Here is a 23,249-nt window from a genome sequence, read left to right on the forward strand (position 1 = left end):
AACAAATGGATTTTAATGAATTTTGGGAAAAGTGTTTTTGCACAGATATGCAGATATAAAACACACACAAAATTAACAAAAACATGTTTTCTTTCCATACGTACTTCTTAGGATAGTAATGTCTAAGTTTAAATTGATATATATTTCAGAGTTTAAAAACTGTAAGAAATTAACATATCTTTGCAGTTACATTCAAGATACAAACATTTATTATCCTAAAATTGGAAATACTTTCTTGACATTTGTTACTCTTATTGGTAGGCTTGCATTTTTAAAAAGGTTTCCTGGGAGAAAAGACGGAAAAAAATAGTCTGTCCAGATTACCCATTATTCTTTGAACATTTAGTTAGCAGTAACAGTCTTGAAATAGCTCAATTTTGAAAACACTGATGAAATGCTGGAGTGTTACTCTTATTTTCAGGATATCTTTTTTGAAAAAGCAAACGAGTATAAGAAAAATAATTCTGTCTTGACACTGGTGGGCTGAGATACATCTATGCTGTCCACAAACTCAACATGCAAGAATGTCTGCTTTGAGAGAGATCAAAACTAATAGGTAACATGAAGCAGACAAGTCAGCTTTCCATGATGCATTCATTCCAGTGTACTTGTTAGTTCTCTGAGGTTTTACCTGTACCTCTCTGGAAAAAGATGCACACTCTAATTTCACAGATATTAAACAATGATCAATTTCTTTAGAGGTATAAAATATGCTTACCTCTTTGACCTCTCCAGTCTTAATTGCAAAGAAAAGGTTATCAACTAGAACCCAATTCTAGGCACCCCTGCTACTTGTTACGACAACAAAGAGCTATCAGTGCTTCTCAAGGGGGGGTTCACTGTAGGTGGGATAATTTTGGTTGCGTGGGACTATCCCAGACACTGCAGAACATTTTAGTATACCTAGATCACCCACTGAAAACCAATACTCTTCAAGGTAACTGTGACAATCAAAAAACATACCTATACATTTCTAACTGCCCTTGTTGAGAGCCACTCAACTAGATGATTTAAGATTAATATCTCATGACTTCCACAGAAAGTACTGCTTCATCACCTTCAGTTACAATGACTGAGAGGAACATTTTGTTTAAAAGAACATTGTAATTAAACGTTATTTTGAAAAGATAAGCTGATTTCTTTAAACTCATGGTGAACTAAAAGGCTTAGATGCATAAAATGCAATACTTATTTATCCCCAAATGAACATATACATTTACAGGAAAATGACCGTGTACGTTCTTCTGGCATATCTTACCCCATTTAACTTTAGTATAAAATTATGTTCCTCTACTACATTAAGATAAAAAACACATAGCTGCTCTTGGTAAGTTCCCTCACACCGGTGCTCCTGGAAACTGCTGCTGTCTGTGCTCCAAAACTTGCCGATTTAAGAGTTGCTGCTGTTTCTGTAAAAACTGCACTACTTCTGGACTTCTTAGTAATGACTTAAAAAAAGAAAAAAAAATATTAATTATGTATTAATATCATTATTCTCATGTCATTAAATTGTATTCATGCTACGGAATTACTCTGATATGTCCCTACTGAAGATACAATATGCTTACAAAACAAAGCATGACTGAATTAAATTCATTTTTACATCTGGTGCACTGCAATTAAACTTCAAACTAATAATAATAATAAAAAAAGATGTCATACATCAAAATATTAAAACCTAAAAATAATGATGTTATTGGTGGCTTTCAGCACAAAAGAAAATGCTTTAATCAATACGCCAATATATGACGCAAGCACGTAACAGCAAACAGCCAAGCCCAACACTGGCCCAGGATTACAGCAAGAATTTAAAAAAAAAAAGGAAATAAAGTGGGACCATACATGAAAAGGGCGGTTATGTACCAGTTTGGAAATACACCTAAGACTCGTACTACTAAAACTCATGTCTCTCCCATTGACCTACTAAGTCTTCAAGCAGAAATTAAAAATTAGTGCGTGCATATACATGTATATATGCATAGATATATATCTGTATTTGTGTGTATATACATTTGTATACAAATATATATATAAAATATATAAAAAAATTTTTTTATATATAATATATATAAAAAAATTTTATATATTTTATATATAATATATATAAAATTTTTTATATATTTTATATATAATATATTTTTATATATATTATATATAAAAAATTTTATATATTTTATATATAATATATATAAAATATAAAAAATTTTTTTATATATTTTATATATAATATATATATAAAAATTTTTATATATATTTTATATATATATTTGTATACAAATGTATATACACACAAATACAGATATATATATGCATATATACATGTATATGCACGCACTAATTTTTAATTTCTGCTTGAAGACTTAGGTCAATGGGAGAGACATGAGTTTTAGTACGAGTCTTAGATATTTATATACATATAAATATAATATTAGCACATTACTAAAATTTCAGAAAAGAATACAACTGCTCTAAAACAACAATGTGTTTTTGTAAACTTGCCGTTTATAATCATACAGGAAACCTTGCTGGCGTAGTGGTTAAGTGCTAAGGCTGCTAACCAAAGGGTCGGCAGTTCGAATCCGCCAGGTACTCTTTGGAAACTCTATGGGGCAGTTCTACTCTATCCTATAGGGTCGCTATGAGTTGGAATCGACTCGATGGCACTGTGTTTGGTTTTTTGGTTTTGGTATAATTATACAACAAATAGACTATGGTTAATATTTTTTACTAAATTTAAAAAAATCTTTGGCCCCAATAAATTGAAAAAGATGAGCCAAATAAAGTGGAAATGCTATCATTAAATACTAATTTTAAGATTCAGTATTATATCATAGTGTAAATAGTTTTGTTTAAAAGTCATTTTAAAGATTGCCTAATATTCTATTAAGTAAGTGTACAACAATCTATTTAGCTGTTATGAGATTACTGGACATTTAGGTTGTTTCAACGATTTTACTATTTATGATAAATACATTCAGGAAACATCTTTATGCATACACAATTTTATCCATATTTAGGATTTATTTTCTATGAATGTCTTCATATAAGTGATTTCTGAGTCTAATGGGATGACCATTATAAAGACTCCTGATACATATCGCCAATCTGCTTTCTGAAAGTGTTGCATCAAGACAAGATGCCATCAACAAACGAGAGTGCCCATTTCAGTGAGCCCTCCACATCACTGTGTTTCATTTAAATAATTTCACTAATTGTTACCGTAATTTTATTGTGTGAATGTTGCAGATACTGAATACCTCTCCATATCATTTAACAGTAATTGAGGGACAGATTACCCAATAAGCAACGTCCCAGTGCTCGGGCTTAATTGTGCTCACTTACTAATACTTCGTGCAATTTCAACTAGTTTTCATGTTAAAGATGTGGTGAAACCCAGGTGAAATTGTGCACTATGGATTAGTAAATAAGCACAATTAGACCAAACGTTCCTTGCTGATTGTAAGCCGGGGCATACCAGGCTTACTGATTAACCCGCCCCAGTAGTACTTCTATGAGTCAGAATCGTCTTGATGGCAATGGGTTTGGTTTTTTTGGTTGGTAGTACTTCTACTTTTTTTTCCTACTTATATCTTTTGCAATGTTTGGAGGCCAACATTTTTCCTTATCAATTTATATGAATATTTAATATAATAAAAAATAAACCATATTAATCATAGTTTTTTATATTTGCTGCAAATATTTTTTCCTGTGACTTTGCATTTTTATTTTTGCCACTGATTTTGACATATGCTGTGCATTTTTATGTAATAAAATTTATAATCTTCTCTTTGTGATTGTGTCTACTACTTTTAAGCTAGAACATTTTCATTTCAGATTTTTGAGATATTTAAAGTCCCAATTCTATTTTGTTCTTTTTAAAGAAAAATATAAAACTCTTTATCAGGGATGTGATGAATTAAAATTTTTTCCTCAAATTATTATTCAATTATTCCAATATTTTTTGAATAATCTCTCCTTTCCTGATTGAGTTCTGATGCCTTCTATCAAATTTATTATAGGGATCCTTACTGAATTATACCTCAATACCATTAAAGCATTATTCAACCAGTCCCAAAATTCAATAAAAGGAGAGTGTTTTAAAATCCCATCTTGCTTAGACAGTCAAGGTATTGTCAATGAAGAAATAGGATTAAAAGTGCCCCTACTCATATAGTCTTCAGAGATTATGAGATTCCAGTGTGCGCCGGCAAAGAGGCTCAGTTCAATTCTGACAACCAGTTTAACAAGCTTTAAAATCTCAAAGATCTAAATAGTTTCATTTATAACAAACAAGTCTGTGAACAGATTTATAACTACTTTACAAACAGATATTTACCAGCCTTTTTTGATTTAACACTTGTTCTAAAAGAGTAGGTCTTGTAGGACGATCCCCAAAAGATCCTGTTCTTTGTTTAACAATGGAGAGTATGTTATCTGCATTTTCCTGGGATAAATGACAAAAATGCAAATGGTTAACAGTTAACATAGTATAACAATCCACTATTACAGGCATTTCAATGATACAATGACCAAAACCAGGTCTTTGATTTTTCTTCCTTCTTTTTGCCCAGTCCCTGTGGGACTTCAGGAAAGCCATTCATTAAGTCCCAGTGTTTTTTTTTTAAGATGCTGACAGTTACACTCTTCCTCCCTCACTTCCTCTTCCTCTGTACCCACAAAAACCCAGTGCCGTGGAGTCGATTCTGACTCATAGCAACCCTACAGGACAGAGTAGAACTGCCCCATAGAGTTTCCAAGGAGCACCTGGCGGATTCGATTACGGATTAGTAAACTGTAGCACTTAACCACTACGCCTACTACTCTGTAGTAGGGTTTAAGCCCAGAATTTCCAACCAGGTTCCTCAGTCTTTTGACCCAAGATAATAGCATGGCAGAAGTATGGAGGAAAGGGCAAGGAATCACCTGTGAGGTATTTTCAGTATTAGAAAAATGTTCAGTAGAAATTGAGCAATCTTTTCATATAAAACTATTCAGGTTGAAAAATAGTCTTTGTATGGGATCCATGAACTCAGTGGTAACTTACATATTGCTAACAAGACACTCTCATTGATAGTTTTTTGTCCAATTCACAGAAAACAAAGGAGGAGGGGTAATGAACTGTTTAAAAAAAAAAAAATGCTTTCAATATTTGAAGCCACTAGGAGAAAAATGACAAACTGGCTCTTTGCTGATAAAAAGATTGGAAATCACTGGCATAAATAATCCCTAGATACTCCTAAAATTATGCCATTACTCTGAGAAACCATTACCCAAACAACATCAGCAACACTTATGACCAAATATGAATCCCAAGTTATCTGAAAGAATCTTAAATACTTATGATTTTCCTGGCAAAACAAAAAATTCTATTAACTGAAACATGTTACTCTTATAAAACCATAATACAATACACGCCATATGCAAAAATTCTGACTAAAATATAAGACTATAAATATTTTACCATGAAGTACTAATATATGAATTTACTCATCTCTATTCTTCATTTAGGATGTTATCTAAGCTGTTTCTTCTCTTGGCCTCCTCTCTACTGGCCTCTATGTTATTAGAATATCCCCTTTACCTCCTCTATCACGAGAAGTTAACTAATCTGATGTAGAAAAAAAAGTTCCATCCCTAAACATTTTAGACCTCAATATATAACAAGTTGTACAAAGAGTACCCTAATATCCAGAGAAAACAAAAATAATTTCTTTCTCCCATAGGACTACCTCTATTTATGGGACTGTTTCATTTGGACATGTAAGATAAATGCATGCTGAAACTGACTTGGCAGTGAAGTGCCCTAAATCCTCACAACCCCAAAGGAATATGTAGAACGAGAATGTTAGTATCACAAAATCATAGAAACTTGTAGTTGAAATACCTTGAGTCATCTAGTACAATCTTCTACAATTTTTGAAAGCTTCTTGTCCTAGGGAATTGACAATATTTTGAGGCATCCATTTTGGTTTTGAATTGCTCTAACACTTAGGCAGCTTTTACTTAGGATGAGCTGAAATACACATCCTTGTGATGTCCACCTAAGAGTCCTAGTTTCTTCAGAACTATACAAAATAAATCTACCGCTTCTACCAAAGAACAGCCTTTCAGATATTTAAGGATAATTAACACAGTCCACACAGGTGAAGTTTTTTACCCTCATCTCCTTTATCTGTCCCTCACATAGCCCAGTTCCTAGATACATGAACTAAATATTACATACACGCTTGTTCCTTAACTGTGACTTATGTAAGAAACACATTTTACATACCTTAAATTCTCATCTTGCTGTTCACACCCTGGCAGACGATCCCCCTCACCACCTATGAGACATGCTGTTAACGATCTACCAAAAACCAAAGAAACCAAACCCATTGCCATTGAGTCGAGTCTAACTCACAGAAACCCTATAGGACAGAGTAGAACCGCCCCACAGAGTTTCCAAGCCTGTAATCTTTACGGAACCAGACTGCCACATTTTTCTCCCCTGGAGTGGCTGGTGGGTTCGAACCATCAACCTTTTCAGTGAACAGCCAAGTGTGCTTAACCACTGCATGCCAAGGCTCCTTATAATGACCTAAAGAGTCTCTAAATCTATAGTCAATTGATTTCAATCCACCCCATCAGACTAAAAAAAAAAAAAATTGCTGTTGATTCCAACTCCTAGTGGTCCTACAGGACAGAGGAGAACGTCCCCATAGGGTTTCCAAGGAACGGCTGGTGGATTCAAACTGCCAGCCTTTTGGTTAGCAGCCAAGCTCTTAACCACTGCACCACCAGGGCCCCATCTGATTAGGACTCCAAAACACCTTGAGCCCACAGTGGCTCCCTAATTACAAACTCAAACCAAACCAGTTACCATGGAGTTGCTTCCAACTCATGGCAGCCCCATGTGTGTCAGAGTAGAACTGTGCTCTACAGGGTTTTCAGTGGCTAATTTTCCAGAAGCTGATCACCAGGACTTTTTTCTGAGGCACCTCTGGGTGGACTCGACACCCAACCTTTCAGTTAGCAGCCAAGCACATGGACACAATAAATACTACCTAATTAGAAATCTTCATTTAAAGACATAAAACTCAAATCCCATACCCTGGCATTCAATACTCATACAAAAATTGGCTTCAACCTATCTCTCCAAATTTATCTTTCATGAATTTTCCAAACATTCCACTTTAGCTAGAATGGTCTACTTGCTATCTTCCACACGTGGCACCTGCATTTCTACTCTTCCTTTCTTTCTAAAATGCTCTTCCTTTTACCTACCAGAATTCTAGAAAAGCAGCATAAACCAAAAAAAAAAAAAAACCATTGCTGTCACGTCGATTCCCACTCATAGCAACCGTATAGGACAGAGTAAAACTGCCCCATACGGTTTCCAAGGAGCGCCTGGTAGAAAAGCAGCATAAGATGGGGAAAAAAGTGATGCTCTAGAATAAGAATGTTTGGGTTGGAGTACTTGCTGGGCTGTATGAACTCACCTTTCTGTGCTTTGGTGTCTATGAATATAAAATATAGTGCCTATGTCTTTGCAGAAGGGTTATAAGAATCCATTTATACCTTAGCACAGTGTCTGGTGCACAGAAATTTAGCTAAGAATAAACTATTAGCCATCCTTTCTGGTTTTATTGAATTGTATTTCCTCTGTAAAGCCTTCCATTCCAGAGTATCAGCCTGCAACGTATCTATTGCCCTCTAACTTCCTAAAGCAGTACTACATATTTGGGCCCTATCTATCCTGACTGCCTGTTAGTAACTTTCCTTTACACTCAGTTCAACAAACACAAAGACTTACAGCTCTGTGTAACCTCCTCAGAACCTGGGAAAGTGTTCCACAATAAAAGACAAATGGCTATTATTTGTTGCTTTTAGCAATTAATTCTCTCCCTTAAAAATCATGCAATACCAAAAACCAAACCTGTTGCCATGGAGTTGATTCTGGCTCATGGTGACCCCATGTGTTTGTTACAGAGTAGAACTGAGTTCCATGAGGTTTTCTTGGCTGTAATCTTTACGGAAATAGATGGCTAGGCCTGTTTCACAGTGCCATGGAGTGAGTACAAACTGCCTGTATTTAGGTTAGTAGACAAGCTCAGATGACTTGTGCCACCCAGGGACTTTTTGGTAAGAGTACATCAATTGAAAACATTCTCACGCACATCGGGCTGCCATTAGTCTGAACTGACTCCATGACAACAGGTGTTGTTTTTGTTTTTTTAATCTTACGAAGTAGATTGCCAGGGCTTTTTTCCATGGTGCTGCTGGGTGGACTCGAGTCACCAAACTTTTGGTTAGTAGTAGGGCACAAAATGTTTGTACCACCCAGGGACCTTAAAAAATCATTCAAATTATTATTATCATTATTATTATTTTTTTTTTATACGTTGACAGTGATTTTTTTTAATTAACTTTTATTAAGCTTCAAGTGAACATTTGCAAATCCAATCAGTCTGTCACATATAAGTTTACATACATCTTACTCCCTTCTCCCACTTGCTCTCCCCCTATTGAGTCAGCCCTTTCAGTCTCTCCTTTCGTGACAATTTTGCCAGCTTCCCTCTCTCTCTATCCTCCCATCCCCCCTCCAGACAAGAGTTGCCAACACACTCTCAAGTGTCCACCTGATTTAATTAGCTCACTCTTCATCAGCATCTCTCTCCCTCCCGCTGACCAGTCCCTTTCATGTCTGATGAGTTGTCTTCGGGGATGGTTCCTGTCCTGTGCCAACAGAAGGTTTGGGGAGCATTGCCGCCGGGATTCCTCTAGTCGCAGTCAGACCATTAAGTATGGTCTTTTTATGAGAATTTGGGGTCTGCATCCCACTGATCTCCTGCTCCCTCCGGAGTCCTCTGCTGTGCTCCCTGTCAGGGCAGTCATCGATTGTGGCCGGGCACCAACTAGTTCTTCTGGTCTCAGGATGATGTAGGTCTCTGGTTCATGTGGCCCTCTCTGTCTCTTGGGCTCTTAGTTGTCGTGTGACCTTGGTGTTCTTCATTCTCCTTTGCTCCAGGTGGGTTGAGACCAATTGATGCATCTTAGGTGGCCGCTTGTTAGCATTTAAGACCCCAGATGCCACATTTCAAAGTGGGATGCAGAATGTTTTCATAGTAGAATTATTCTGCCTATTGACTTAGAAGTCCCCTCAAACCATGTTCCCCAGACCCCCGCCCCTGCTCCGCTGACCTCTGAAACATTCATTTTATCCCGGAAACCTCTTTGCTCTTAGTCCAGTCCAATTCGGCTGACCTTCCTTGTATTGAGTGTTGTCTTTCCCTTCACCCAAAGCAGTTCTTATCTACTGATTGATCAATAAAAAACCCTCTCCCTCCCTCCCGCCTTCGTAACCACAAAAGTATGTGTTCTCCGTTTTTTCTATTTCTCAAGATCTTATAATAGTGGTCTTATACAATATTTGTCCTTTTGCCTCTGACTCATTTCGCTCAGCATAATGCCTTCCAGGTTCCTCCATGTTATGAAATGTTTCAGAGATTCGCCACTGTTCTTTATCGATGCGTAGCATTCCATCGTGTGAATATACCACAATTTATTTACCCATTCATCCGTTGACGGACACCTTGGTTGCTTCCAGCTTTTTGCTATTGTAAACAGAGCTGCAATAAACATGGGTGTGCATATATCTGTTTGTGTGAAGGCTCTTGTATCTCTAGGGTATATTCCGAGGAGTGGGATTTCTGGGTTGTATGGTAGTTCTATTTCTAACTGTTTAAGATAACGCCAGATAGATTTCCAAAGTGGTTGTACCATTTTACATTCCCACCAGCAGTGTATAAGAGTTCCAATCTCTCCACAGCCTCTCCAACATTTATTGTGTTTTTTGGATTAATGCCAGCCTAGTTGGTGTGAGATGGAATCTCATCGTAGTTTTAATTTGCATTTCTCTAATGGCTAATGATCGGGAGCATTTTCTCATGTATCTGTTGGCTGCCTGAATATCTTCTTTAGTGAAATGTGTGTTCATATCCTTTGCCCACTTCTTGATTGGGTTGTTTGTCTTTTTGTGGTTGAGTTTTGACAGAATCATGTAGATTTTAGAGATCAGGCGCTGGTCGGAGATGTCATAGCTGAAAATTCTTTCCCAGTCTGTAGGTGGTCTTTTTACTCTTTTGGTGAAGTCTTTAGATGAGCATAGGTGTTTGATTTTTAGGAGCTCCCAGTTATCTGGTTTCTCTTCATCATTTTTGGTAATGTTTTGTATTCTGTTTATGCCCTGTATTAGGGCTCCTAGGATTGTCCCTATTTTTTCTTCCATGATCTTTATCGTTTTAGTCTTTATGTTTAGGTCTTTGATCCCCTTGGAGTTAGTTTTTGTGCATGGTGTGAGGTATGGGTCCTGTTTCATTCTTTTGCAAATGGATATCCAGTTATGCCAGCACCATTTGTTAAAAAGATTATCTTTTCCCCAATTAACTGACACTGGTCCTTTGTCAAATATCAGCTGCTCATACGTGGATGGATTTATATCTGGGTTCTCAATTCTGTTCCATTGGTCTATGTGCCTGTTGTTGTACCAGTACCAGGCTGTTTTGACTACTGTGGCTGTATAATAGGTTCTGAAATCAGGTAGAGTGAGACCTCCCACTTTCTTCTTCTTTTTCAGTAATGCTTTGCTTATCCGGGGCTTCTTTCCCTTCCATATGAAATTGGTGATTTGTTTCTCTATCCCCGTAAAAGATGACATTGGAATTTGGATTGGAAGTGTGTTATATGTATAGATGGCTTTTGGTAGAATAGACATTTTTACTATGTTAAGTCTTCCTATCCGTGAGCAAGGTATGTTTTTCCACTTAAGTATGTCCTTTTGAATTTCTTGTAGTAGAGCTTTGTAGTTTTCTTTGTATAGGTCTTTTACATCCTTGGTAAGACTTATTCCTAAGTATTTTATCTTCTTGGGGGCTACTGTGAATGGTATTGATTTGGTTATTTCCTCTTCGGTGTTCTTTTTGTTGATGTAGAGGAATCCAAGTGATTTTTGTATGTTTATTTTATAACCTGAGACTCTGCCAAACTCTTCTATTAGTTTCAGTAGTTTTCTGGAGGATTCCTTAGGCTTTTCTGTGTATAAGATCATGTCATCTGCAAATAGTGATACCTCTACTTCCTCCTTGCCAATCCGGATACCTTTTATTTCTTTGTCTAGCCTAATTGCCCTGGCTAGGACTTCCAGCACGATGTTGAATAAGAGTGGTGATAAAGGGCATCCTTGTCTGGTTCCCGTTCTCAAGGGAAATGCTTTCAGGTTCTCTCCATTTAGAGTGATATTGGCTGTTGGCTTTGCACAGATGCCCTTTATTATGTTGAGGAATTTTCCTTCAATTCCTATTTTGGTAAGAGTTTTTATCATGAATGGGTGTTGAACTTTGTCAAATGCCTTTTCTGCATCGATTGGTAAGATCATGTGGTTTTTATCTTTTGTTTTATTTATGTGATGGATTACATTAATGGTTTTTCTGATATTAAACCAGCCTTGCATACCTGGTATAAATCCCACTTGATCAGGGTGAATTATTTTTTTGATGTGTTGTTGGATTCTATTGGCTAGAATTTTGTTGAGGATTTTTGCATCTATGTTCATGAGCGATATAGGTCTGTAATTTTCTTTTTTTGTAATGTCTTTACCCTGTTTTGGTATCAGGGAGATGGTGGCTTCACAGAATGAGTTGGGTAGTATTCCGTCCTTTTCTATGCTTCGGAATACCTTCAGTAGTAGTGGTGTTAAGTCTTCTCTGAAAGTTTGGTGGAACTCTGCAGTGAAGCCATCTGGGCCAGGGCTTTTTTTTGTTGGGAGTTTTTTGATTACCGTTTCAATCTCTTTTTTTGTTATGGGTCTATTTAGTTGTTCTACTTCTGAATGTGTTAGTTTAGGTAGGTAGCGTTTTTTCAAGAATTCATCCATTTCTTCTAGGTTTTCAAATTTGTTAGAGTACAATTTTTCGTAGTAATCTGAAATGATTCTTTTAATTTCATTTGGTTCTGTTGTGATGTGGTCCTTCTCATTTCTTATTCGGGTTATTTGTTTCCTTTCCTGTATTTCTTTAGTCAGTCTAGCCAATGGTTTATCAATTTTGTTAATTTTTCAAAGAACCAGCTTATGGTTTTGTTAATTCTTTCAATTCTTTTTCTGTTCTCTAATTCATTTAGTTCAGCTCTAATTTTTATTATTTGTTTTTTTCTGGTGCCTAATGGGTTCTTTTGTTGCTCACTTTCTATTTGTTGAAGTTGTCGGGACAGTTCTCTGATTTTGGCTCTTTCTTCTTTTTGTATGTGTGCATTTATCGATATAAATTGGCCTCTGAGCACTGCTTTTGCTGTGTCCCAGAGGTTTTGATAGGAAGTATTTTCATTCTCGTTGCATTCTATGAATTTCCTTATTCCCTGCTTGATATCTTCTATAACCCAGTCTTTTTTCAGGAGGGTACTGTTCATTTTCCAAGTATTTGATTTCTTTTCCCTAGTTTTTCTGTTATTGATTTCTAGTTTCATTGCCTTGTGGTCTGAAAAGATGCTTTGTAATATTTCGATGTTTTGGACTCTGCAAAGATTTGTTTTATGACCTAATATGTGGTCTATTCTAGAGAATGTTCCATGTGCGCTAGAAAAAAAAGTATACTTTGCAGCAGTTGGGTGGAGAATTCTGTATAAGTCTATGAGGTCAAGTTGGTTGATTGTTGTAAGTAGGTCTTTCGTGTCTCTATTGAGCTTCTTACTGGATGTCCTGTCCTTCCCCGAAAGTGGTGTGTTGAAGTCTCCTACTATAAATGTGGAGGTGTCTATCTCACTTTTCAATTCTGTTAAAATTTGATTTATGTATCTTGCAGCCCTGTCATTGGGTGCATAAATATTTGATATGGTTATGTCTTCCTGATCAATTGTCCCTTTTATCATTATATAGTGTCCTTCTTTATCCTTTGTGGTGGATTTAAGTCTAAAGTCTATTTTGTCAGAAATTAATATTGCTACTCCTCTTCTTTTTTGCTTATTGTTTGCTTGATATACTTTTTTCCATCCTTTGAGTTTTAGTTTGTTTGTGTCTCTAAGTCTAAGGTGTGTCTCTTGTAGGCAGCATATAGATGGATCGTGTTTCTTTATCCAGTCCGTGACTCTCTGTCTCTTCATTGGTGCATTTAGTCCATTTACATTCAGCGTAATTATAGATAAATAAGTTTTTAGTGCTGTCATTTTGATGCCTTTTCATGTGTGTTGTTGGCCATTTCATTTTTCCACATACTTTTTTGTGCTGAGACATTTTTCTTAATAAATTGTGAGATTCTCATTTTCATAGTGTTTGACTTTATGTTAGTTGAGTCGTTACGTTTTTCTTGGCTTTTATCTTGAGTTATGGAGTTGATATTCCTTTTTGTGGTTACCTTATTATTTACCCCTATTTTTCTAAGTAAAAACCTAACTTGTATCGTTCTATATCGCCTTGTATCACTCTCCATATGGCAGTTCAATGCCTCCTGTATTTAGTCCCTCTTTTTGATTGTGATCTTTTACCTATTGACTTCCATGATTCCGTTATGTGTATTATTTATTTATGTATTTAAATTAATCTTAATTTGTTTGTTTTTGTGATTTCCCTATTTGAGTTGATATCAGGACGTTCTGTTTTGTGACCTTGTATTGTGCTGGTATCTGATATTATTGGTTTTCTGACCAAACAATCTCCTTTAGCATTTCTTGTAGCTTTGGTTTGGTTTTTGCAAATTCTCTAAACTTGTGTTTATCTGTAAATATCTTAATTTCGCCTTCATATTTCAGAGAGAGTTTTGCTGGATATATGATCCTTGGCTGGCAGTTTTTCTCCTTCAGTGTTCTGTGTATGTCGTCCCATTTCCTTCTTAGCTGCATGGTTTCTGCTGAGTAGTCTGAACTTATTGATTCTCCCTTGAAGGAAACCTTTCTTTTCTCCCTGGCTGCTTTTAAAATTTTCTGTTTATCTTTGGTTTTGGCAAGTTTGATGATAATATGTCTTGGTGTTTTTCTTTTTGGATCAATCTTAAATGGGGTTCGATGAGCATCTTGGATAGATATCCTTTCGTCTTTCATGATGTCAGGGAAGTTTTGTGTCAGGAGTTCTTCAACTATTTTCTCTGTGTTTTCTGTCCCCCCTCCCTGTTCTGGGACTCCAATCACCCGCAGGTTATCCTTCTTGATAGAGTCCCACATGATTCTTAGGGTTTCTTCTTTTTTTTTCATTCTTTTCTCTGATTTTTTTTCAGCTATATTGCTGTTGATTCCCTGGTCCTCCAGATGTCCCAGTCTGCATTCTAATTGCTCGAGCCTGCTCCTCTGACTTCCTATTGCATTGTCTAATTCTGTAATTTTATTGTTAATCTTTTGGATTTCTACATGCTGTCTCTCTATGGATTCTTGCAACTTATTAATTTTTCCACTATGTTCTTGAATAATCTTTTTGAGTTCTTCAACAGTTTTATCAGTGTGTTCCTTGGCTTTTTCTGCAGTTTGCCTTATTTCGTTTGTGATGTCTTGAAGCATTCTGTAAATTAGTTTTTTATATTCTGTATCTGATAATTCCAGGATTGTATCTTCCTTTGGAAAGATTTTGATTCTTTTGTTTGGGGGGTTGGAGAAGCTGTCATGGTCTGCTTCTTTAAGTGGTTTGATATGGATTGCTGTCTCCGAGCCATCACTGGGAAACTAGTTTTTCCAGAAAATCTGCTAAAAAAAATGCAGTCAGATCCCTATCAGGGTTCTCCCTCTGGCTCAGGCTATTCAGATGTTAATGGAGCCGCCTGTGGAGGCTGGGGGAGGGATCAGAGAGCTAGGAGAGTAGCACCTCAGAATATAGCCAGAGTTGCTTGTCTTGCTTGGAATGACTATTATATCTGAGATTTCCGCGGGGCGCGTCGCCTGTGTGTGCTGGCTGTGTGGAGATTGCCCCCGGGGGGTCTGGCCCGCTGGAGTCACAGTCAGATCCTCCGCTATCAGCCCCACCCCCAAGGTTAAGGTTCCCCTACTAGGACGGTGCACTCCCGACTCCAAAATCAGAAGCTGCCTCCCGGGGACTCCCCGTCCCACCAGCCGTGTCGCTGCGCCACCCCCGCGAACCGGCTGGCTCCCCCCCCGGGGTCAGCTCAGGAGAGCGGAGCAGCTCCCCGCGCCTGCGCCGTGACTGCGCGTCCCGGCTGGGATGCCGCTCTCCCCGCTCCAAGACCAGCCACTGCCTCCCGGGGACTTCTTCCACCGGCTGCGCGACCACGCCGGCCGCACGAACTGGCTAGGCCCCCCCCCCCGGGGTCAATTCAGGGGGATGGAGCTGCTCCCCGTGCTCACGCCACATGCGCGGCCCGCCAAAATCCCGGCGGGACGACTCCCCGGCTGGGACGCTGAACTCCCCGCTCCAAGACCAGTCACTGCCTCCTGGGGACTTCTCCCACCAGCTGCGCCGCCACGCCGCCCGCGCGAACCGGCTAGGCCCCCTCCCGGAATGAGTTCGGGGGCTAGGGCTGGGCCCCTTGTCTGTGCCATCTGCCCCCCTGGGCTCTGCCCCAAATCGGGCTCCGAAGGTCACCTGACTGGTACGCTGGCTCCAGGCTCTGAAAACAATCGCTGTCTCCCCGTATTTGTTCGTTCTCCGTCTCTAAATCTGTTTTTGTTGTTCAGAGTTTGTAGATTGTTATGTATGTGATCGATTCACTTGTTTTTCCGAGTCTTTGTTGCAAGAGGGATCCACGGTAGCGTCCACCTAGTCCGCCATCTTGGCCCTGCCTCTGAAATTATTTTAAGTTAGGGAAATCATTAAGACTTTTTTCAGGGGGAATGGGGGTAACTGTAATTCAGTATCTACTTTCCTTTTATACATTTTCCTCAAACTATAGATGTAAATGCTGGTACTTAAAAAATGAAAGTTGCCATAAGTAAAGTAATACTTCCTTAAAAAGAAGTAATATCAGAGGAGGAAGAGCCAACGTGGCCCTATAGACAGAAGCACCATGCCATCCCTCTGCAGCACAGACCAAAAAACTAAGTAAAATAGATATAAATGTCAATCCCGGAACCTTCAAATGAAGCGCAAAGAACTCAATCGAGCAGCGAATGGAATAAGAAACTGATGGAGAACAGAGAACGAGGGAAGCTACGCAGTGGAGGTTCCCTAACAGCTAACATGGCACGGATTTGCCATCTTGGACCTCAGCCACCAAGAATGCAGACAGGGAGTACAGGAAAGCAACTTCAAGGAGATCCCAGCAGGAGACAGCTGGGTAACCAGGGATACACGCTTTCTCACCCGCACCCTTCTTCCTTGTACAAGACCTCCGCCGCTTTTTAGTGGGCCACAGTTGCTCAGTCGGAGAGACACCAGCTCACTGGCACCTGGATTCGCCATCCTGGACCTCAGCCACCAAGGATCACAGACAGGGAGTACAGGAAGGCAACTTCACGAGCTCCTAACAGGAGACAGGTCACTTGCTCTGCACATCACATCCTCTCCCTTCCCTCCTGACTATCTGCACTGAGTGTCGAGCCCCTAAGCAACATCAACACGGTCCCCAGGTCCCACCCTGCATTGCCCCCTAGCTCTGCCCCGTTGGCTCCAGTTAGTGCCATGAACAACCCACCCCTGCCCATCCCCCCCCAGTGGAAACCAGAGCTGAGCCATGATCACCTGGACAAAGTGGGGAGAAGTATCGTGCAAGAAACAAAAGACACCCAGCCCACCTGCCCAGACACAACCAAATACAAGAAAAAAGAAGGATAAAACAAACAAATCTACATTCAATAAATGAAGAAAATAATTCCTGAATGTCCTGGAGACAGGAGACAATATCAAAACATATTTTTTAAAAATGGGATAGCTCCAGAAAGCAACCAAAATAAAATACCAGATAACCTTCTTCTGGTAGAAGAAAAGACACTGGAACTGCCTGATAGGGCATTTAAAAAAAAAAAAAATCAGGGAAAACACAAAGTAATGGAAGAATTCAGGAAAAAAATACAGGAACGAAATGTCAAAATAAATAAACAACTCGAAATCATACAAAAACAGCAATTAGAAACCCAAAAAGATAAATGACAAGATTTCAGAAAGGGACAGTGCAATAAAAGGTTTTAGGAGCAAACTGGAAACAATGGGAGACAGGATCAGCAAAATTGAAGACAAATCTTTGGATAGCACTGTGAGGAAAAATCAGAGAAAAGAATGAAGGAAAATGAAGAAACCCTGTGAGCAATGTGGGATACAACACAAAGCAACAATTTGTGTGTGATCATAATTCCAGAACAAAGGGGGGAATGGAAAGCACAAAGAGGATCACTGAAGATTTCCTGACAGAAAATTTCCCTAATAATCACAAAAGATGAAAAGCTGACCATCCAAGAAGCTCAGTGAACCTCATATAAGATAAACCCCAAAACAAAATCACCAACACATACCATAATCACACTTGCTAAAACCAAAGACAAAGGAAGAATCCTGACAGCAGCTGGAGAAAAATGAAAAGTCTCAAAAGGGAAACAATAAGACTAAACTCTGATTACTCAGCAGAAGCTATGCAGGCAAGAAGGCAATGGGATGACATATATAAAACCTTGAAAGAAAAAAGCAGCCAACCAAGAATAAAATATTCTGCAAAACTCTTACTCTAATATGATGGAGAAATTAGGACATTTCCAGATAAACAAAAATTAAAGGAACATGTAAAAAACAAACCAAACTTACAAGAATTATTAAAGGTAGTCGTTTGGTTAGAGAACCAACAATAGCAGACAACAGCCTGAATCTAGGACACAGGACAGCATCAGCCAGGTATCAATCTAGGTAATGAACTCTCAAGGATAAAACAAAAGTAAAAGATTTACAAAAAGGAACTAGAAAGGTCAAGCTGTAAATGACAACAATGGTCAGGTATAGAACTATAGATAGGTATAGAACTATCAAATGGAGAGGAAGTCAAGGCATTATCAAGTAATAGAAAACAGGCTTAAACCTAGGAAAACGGGTAAATTTCAAGGTAACCACAAAGAAAGTTAACAAACTTACTCATCAAAATAAAGAAGAAAAACAAAGTCTCCATAAACACAAAATCTACAATAACAAAGACATAAATATATTAATCAAAAGATGGGAAAAAAATGTATCAATCAAACAGCAACCAAAAAAGAGTGAGGGTGGCAATACTAATCTCAGATAAAATACACTTGAAAATAAAATCTACTGTGAAAGACAAGGAAGGACATTATATAATGATTAAAGGGACAATCCACCACGAGGACATAAGCATAGTTTTTAAATATCTATGCACCCAATGACAGGGCTCCAAAATACATAAAACAAATTCTAACAGCACTGAAAAGAGAAACGGACAGTTCCACAATGTTAGTAGGAGACTTCAACACATCATTCTCAGTAAAGGAACAGAATCGAAAACCCAGATGTAAATCCACCCACCTACAGTCACCTGATCTTCGAAAGACCCAAAGTCCGTTAAATGGGGAAAAGGAAGCCTTTTTAACAAATGGTGTCGGCAAAACTGAATGTCCATCTATAAAAAAATGAAACAGGAACCATACCTCACACCACACACAAAAATTAACTCAAAATGGATTTAAGATCTAAATATAAAACCAAAAACTACAAGGATCACAGAAAAAAAAACAGAGTCAACACTAGAGGCCTTAATATACAGCATAAATAGGATACAAACCATAATCAATAATACACAAACACCAGAAGATAAGCTGGATAACTGAGATCTTTTAAAAATTAAGCACTGACATTCATCAAAAGACTTCACCAAAAGAGTAAAAAGAGAACCTACAGATAGGGAAAAAATTTTTGGCTGTGACAAACCTGACAAAGGTCCAATCTGTAAAATCTACAGGAAAATCCAACATGTTTACAACGAAAAGACAAACAACTCAATTAAAAAATGGGCAAAAGATATGAACAGACACTTTACCAAAGAAGACATTCAAGTGACTAACAGACACATGAGGAAATGTGCATCATCACTAGCCATTAGAGAAATGAAAATCAAAACTACAGTGAGATACCATCTCACCTGACATTACTGGCACTAATCAAAAAAAACAGAAAGTAACAAATGTTGGAGAGGCTGCAGGGAGACTAGAACTCTTATGTACTGCTGGTGGGGGTGTAAAATGGTACAATCATTTTGGAAAATGATATGGTGCTTCCTTAAAAAGCTAGAAATAGAAATGCTACACTATCCAGCAATCCCACTACTAGGCAACGCAACAATAAAGAACAATGATGAATCTGTTAAACATCTCACAACACGGATCAATCTTGAGGGCATTATGTAAAGTGAAACAAGTGAATCACAAAAGGACAAATACTGTTTGAGACCACTAATAAAAACTCATGAAAAGGTTTATACCCAGAAAAAACAATCTTTAATGGTTATGAGGGAAGGGAGGAGTAGGGAGGGAAAAACACTACCTAGACTATAAGTAAGTGGTAACTTTGGTGAGGGGAAAGACAGTACACAATACTGAGAAAGTCAGCATAACTTGACCAAAGCAAGGTCATGGAAGTTTCATAGACATACCCAAACTCCGTGAGGGACTGAATTACTGGGCTGAGGGCTACGGACCATGGTCTTGGGGGACATCTAGCTCAACTGGCATAAGATAGTTTATAAAGAAAATGTTCTACGTCCTACTTTGGTGAGTAGTGTCTGGGGTCTTAAAAGCTTGTGAGAGGCCATCTAAGATACTACACTGATCCCACCCCATCTGGGGCAAGGAAGAATGAAGAAAACCAAATTCACAAGGGAAAGATCAGTCCAAAGGACTAATGGACCATAACTACCACAGCCTCCACCAGACTGAGCCCAGCACAACTAGATGGTGCCCAGCTACCACCACTGACTGCTCTGACAGGGATCACAATAGCGGGTCCCGGACAGAGCTGGACAAAAACGTAGAACAAAATTCTAACTCACAAAAAAAGACCAGGCTAACTGCTCTGATAGAGACTGAAGAAACTCTGAGAGTACGGCCCGCGGAACACCCTTTTAACTGAGTACTGAAGTCTCTCCTGGGGTTCACCCTTCAGCCAAAGGATTAGACAGGCCCATAAAACAAAATGAGACTAAATGGGCACATAAGCCTAGGGGCAAGAACAAGAAGAAAAGACAGGAAAGCTGGTAAGGGGGAACCCAAGGTTGAGAAGGAGAGTCATGGCATGTTGTAGGGTTGGCAACCAATGTCACAAAACAATGTGTATTAATTGTTTAATGAGAAACTAAATTGCCCTGTAAACCTTATCTAAAGAACAAGAAAAAGAGAAAAAGTAGTGTTTTTTCTCTCTGAAAAGAATTTTGAAGAGAATGGGCACCGTTAGAACAGAAGGACACACTTGATTACTTTTACTCTATAAATATAAATATCTTGATCATTTTTATTCTATATTGAGATGCTTATTTCCATAATTACTTGTAATCTACGATTTGGTAAGAGATTATTTCACAAGGATATGGGTAGAGAGAGTTTTTAACCTGAAATCAGCAGGGGTCCTCAGCCTCATGAATTTATATGCAAAATTATATACCTACATAATGTGCATTTTTCTGGGAAGAGGATTCTTTAGGATTCATCAGATTCTCAAACAGATTAACACTCAATGGGATAAAAAAGGGAAAGAGAAGTCACTTAGTACCCTAACTAGTATGAATTATGTGCGGAATGTTGGTGACTGTCGATTTTACAAATGTTTAGATTATTAAATATATGAGTAATTCCAAAGTTTAAAATATTTATAAATGGGGCAGCTAGCTGCTCAAGTTCAGCCTGAAACGAAGTAATTTAAAGAATTTTAGAATATATCCCTAGGACAGCTTTCAGCTTTAAAAATTATCTTCTGGATAACTTTTAACAAAATTCAACTGCATTCTCTCCGCACGGAGGGATTATAGCTTTTATTAAACAGAGGAAAACAAGGGATAAAATATCTGCTTATGTGTAACAACCTTTAAGTATGCTGTTAATAAAAGCACGCAGTAATAATGGCAAAGGTCTGCCTATGTGTGACAACCTTAAAGTGTGTTGTTAACAAAAGCACACAGTAATAATGGCGGAGATCTGCTTAAGTGTAACAACCTTCAAGTGTGTTGTTAATAAAAGCATACCATAATAATGGCGAAGGTCTGTGGAATTTTTCTGTTTGGACATTGTAAAGTCTTTTACATCTTCACAGCAACACTATGAAGTAGACACTACTTTAATGCCCATTTTACAGATGAAGCTGAAATTTAAAGAGTTCAACAACCTGTTCAAGACCACACAGCCAGCAAAAGAAGGAGCAGGAGTTTGCAGCCTGAAGTTAACTCCTTCCGCATAGTTCAAATCTAACAGTTCAAAAGTCTTTTGAGACTAAGGCTCCATTACCAGTTCTGTTCTCCAGAAGTACTAAGAATCCGGTACTAAAAAAAGAGGTAGTGAGAGAACACTAAGAACCTAGATACTGAAAACAGAACAAGGAGAATAAAATCTGTTGTCATCCAGTGGATTCCAACTCCTAGTGAGAGTGCATGGTTTCCAAGGCCTTATGGAAGCTTTTATGGAATTTTCATGGAAGCAGACTGTCATATTTTTCTCTCACAGAGCCACAGACCTCTTCGTCCAACAGTAGACCTTTCGGTTAGCAGCCTAGCGCTTAAACCACGGCGCCACCTGTGCTCCTGTTATACTGAGAATAACCCGTTGCCGTCGAGTAGATTCCCACTCATAGTGACCCTAGAGGACAGAGTAGAACCGCCCCATAGGGTTTCCAAAGAGCGGCTGGTGTATTCAAACTGCCGACCTTTAGGGTAACAACCTCCATAGGGCTTAGCCACTGCGCCGCCAGAGCGCCAGAGAACAGGGTACTGAAAATAGGAGCGGATTACCCTCTTTTCCAAAGTACCAATTTCATCTAGGTTCTTAAGCTTTTCTGTGTACCCCTTTAGTGATGAAACATACCAATCATTTATTATCTGTCCTTCTAGCCCATACTCCAGCTCTTTCAAAGGATATGCTGATCTATCACATTTCCTTTTAAATTTATTCACCTACCAGAAGAGTGCAACACGTTAGAATAGGCTCGGAGGCACACACTAACTCTCACCACAAGCCCAGCCACTTCAGGCTGGCCCCGGGAAGGTGGCGAGGCCCTGGGAATAGGGTGTGCAATAGGAACGGGGTTTCTTCCTCCACCTCCCACTCCCCAAGGCCCAGGCTGGGGTTCCCTACCTCCAGCTTGACGCTTCCCGCGCTGGTGGCCGAGGCGGCCCCACCACAGTTGAGGGCCTGGTCGCTTTTCTTCTTTTTGTACTTGTCCTTGTACATCTTGTTGCGGTGCTTCTTGCACATCCACGGCTTACGCTGCTTGGCCACCTGGCTCGTGGTCTCGCTGCAACCCTCGTAGTTGCAGGTCTTGCTCGCGCTGCCCCCGCCGCTGCTCCGTCCCCGGGCCCCGCCGCGGCCGCCCTCGCCCCCGGAGTGGGTTTCCTCGTCCTCCAGATCCTCCAAGCTGGCCGTGCTCTCGCCGCCGCCCGGGGGGTCCGAGGCGTCCAGCAGCTCCGTTTCGTCGTCGCCTGCCTCCTCCTCGCCATCCCCGGCCACCTCACACAGGTACCTGACGGGCCGCCCCGCTGCGGCCGCTGCCTCGTCCTGCGCTCCACAGGGGCGCATCACCAGCAGGGTCAGCTGCGGGGCCCGAGCCGCGCCGGGGACCGCGGAGGCTGCGTCGATCCCCGGGCCCTCATCGACACTCTGCACCTCCGTGCTGCAGAGCCTCGGCCGGGGCCCAAGACCCCCACCTCTTCAGCGCCTGCCGCGCCCAAAAGCCCTCCGCACACCGAGGACCGGGACGCGCAGCAGGAAGAGGCGCTGCGCCCCAAGGCCTACCGACTGCGCATGTGCGGCTGCACAGTCTGCGCTCGGTGGCGATTGGAGGCCTGACGTTCCTGGGGGGCGGGGCCGAGCGTTTACTTCTGGGGAGTGACTGCGCACGTGCGGCTGAGGCGCTCCCTGCGGATGGGGGGGTAATGGCGGAAGTTTTGATGTAACTGGGGTTGCGTGGGGTAAGACGTCTTTATTTTTTTAAAAACTCTTTGCCAGTGAGTCCGTTGGGCCTTATGATGACCCCATGTATTACAGAGTAGAACTGTTCCATAGAGTTTTCTTAGCTATAATGTTTGCAGAAAGGAGCCCAGGTGTCCCATAGGTTAAGCACTGGGCTACTATCCAAAAGCTCAGTGGTTGGA

At 39.6% G+C, this 23,249-nt stretch overlaps 1 protein-coding gene across 7 annotated transcripts; it reads right to left on the reverse strand.

The window, feature by feature from the left end:
- Positions 1–699: 699 nt before the first annotated feature.
- Positions 700–22,906, reverse strand: RFXAP (regulatory factor X associated protein). Of its 7 annotated transcripts, XR_010318228.1 has the most exons (5): positions 22,234–22,906; positions 15,551–15,749; positions 6,272–6,323; positions 5,885–5,932; positions 4,335–4,444 (listed from the first exon to the last, which is right to left on the reverse strand). XR_010318228.1 is itself a non-coding variant. In XM_023551382.2 (4 exons), the coding sequence occupies exons 1-2, from the start codon at positions 22,672–22,674 to the stop codon at positions 6,273–6,275; spliced, it is 492 nt and encodes a 163-aa protein (XP_023407150.1). In that variant the 5' UTR covers positions 22,675–22,906; the 3' UTR covers positions 4,335–4,444; positions 5,885–5,932; position 6,272. The 7 variants fall into 7 exon arrangements, 5 of the variants coding, with proteins under 5 accessions (XP_023407145.1, XP_023407146.1, XP_023407150.1 ...); XM_023551382.2 differs by lacking the exon at positions 15,551–15,749; XR_010318229.1 differs by lacking the exon at positions 5,885–5,932 and having other exon boundaries at positions 4,386–4,444.
- Positions 22,907–23,249: the final 343 nt, after the last annotated feature.

The sequence above is a fragment of the Loxodonta africana genome, chromosome 17 (assembly GCF_030014295.1).
Source record: "Loxodonta africana isolate mLoxAfr1 chromosome 17, mLoxAfr1.hap2, whole genome shotgun sequence".
NCBI classification, from domain to species: domain Eukaryota; kingdom Metazoa; phylum Chordata; class Mammalia; order Proboscidea; family Elephantidae; genus Loxodonta; species Loxodonta africana.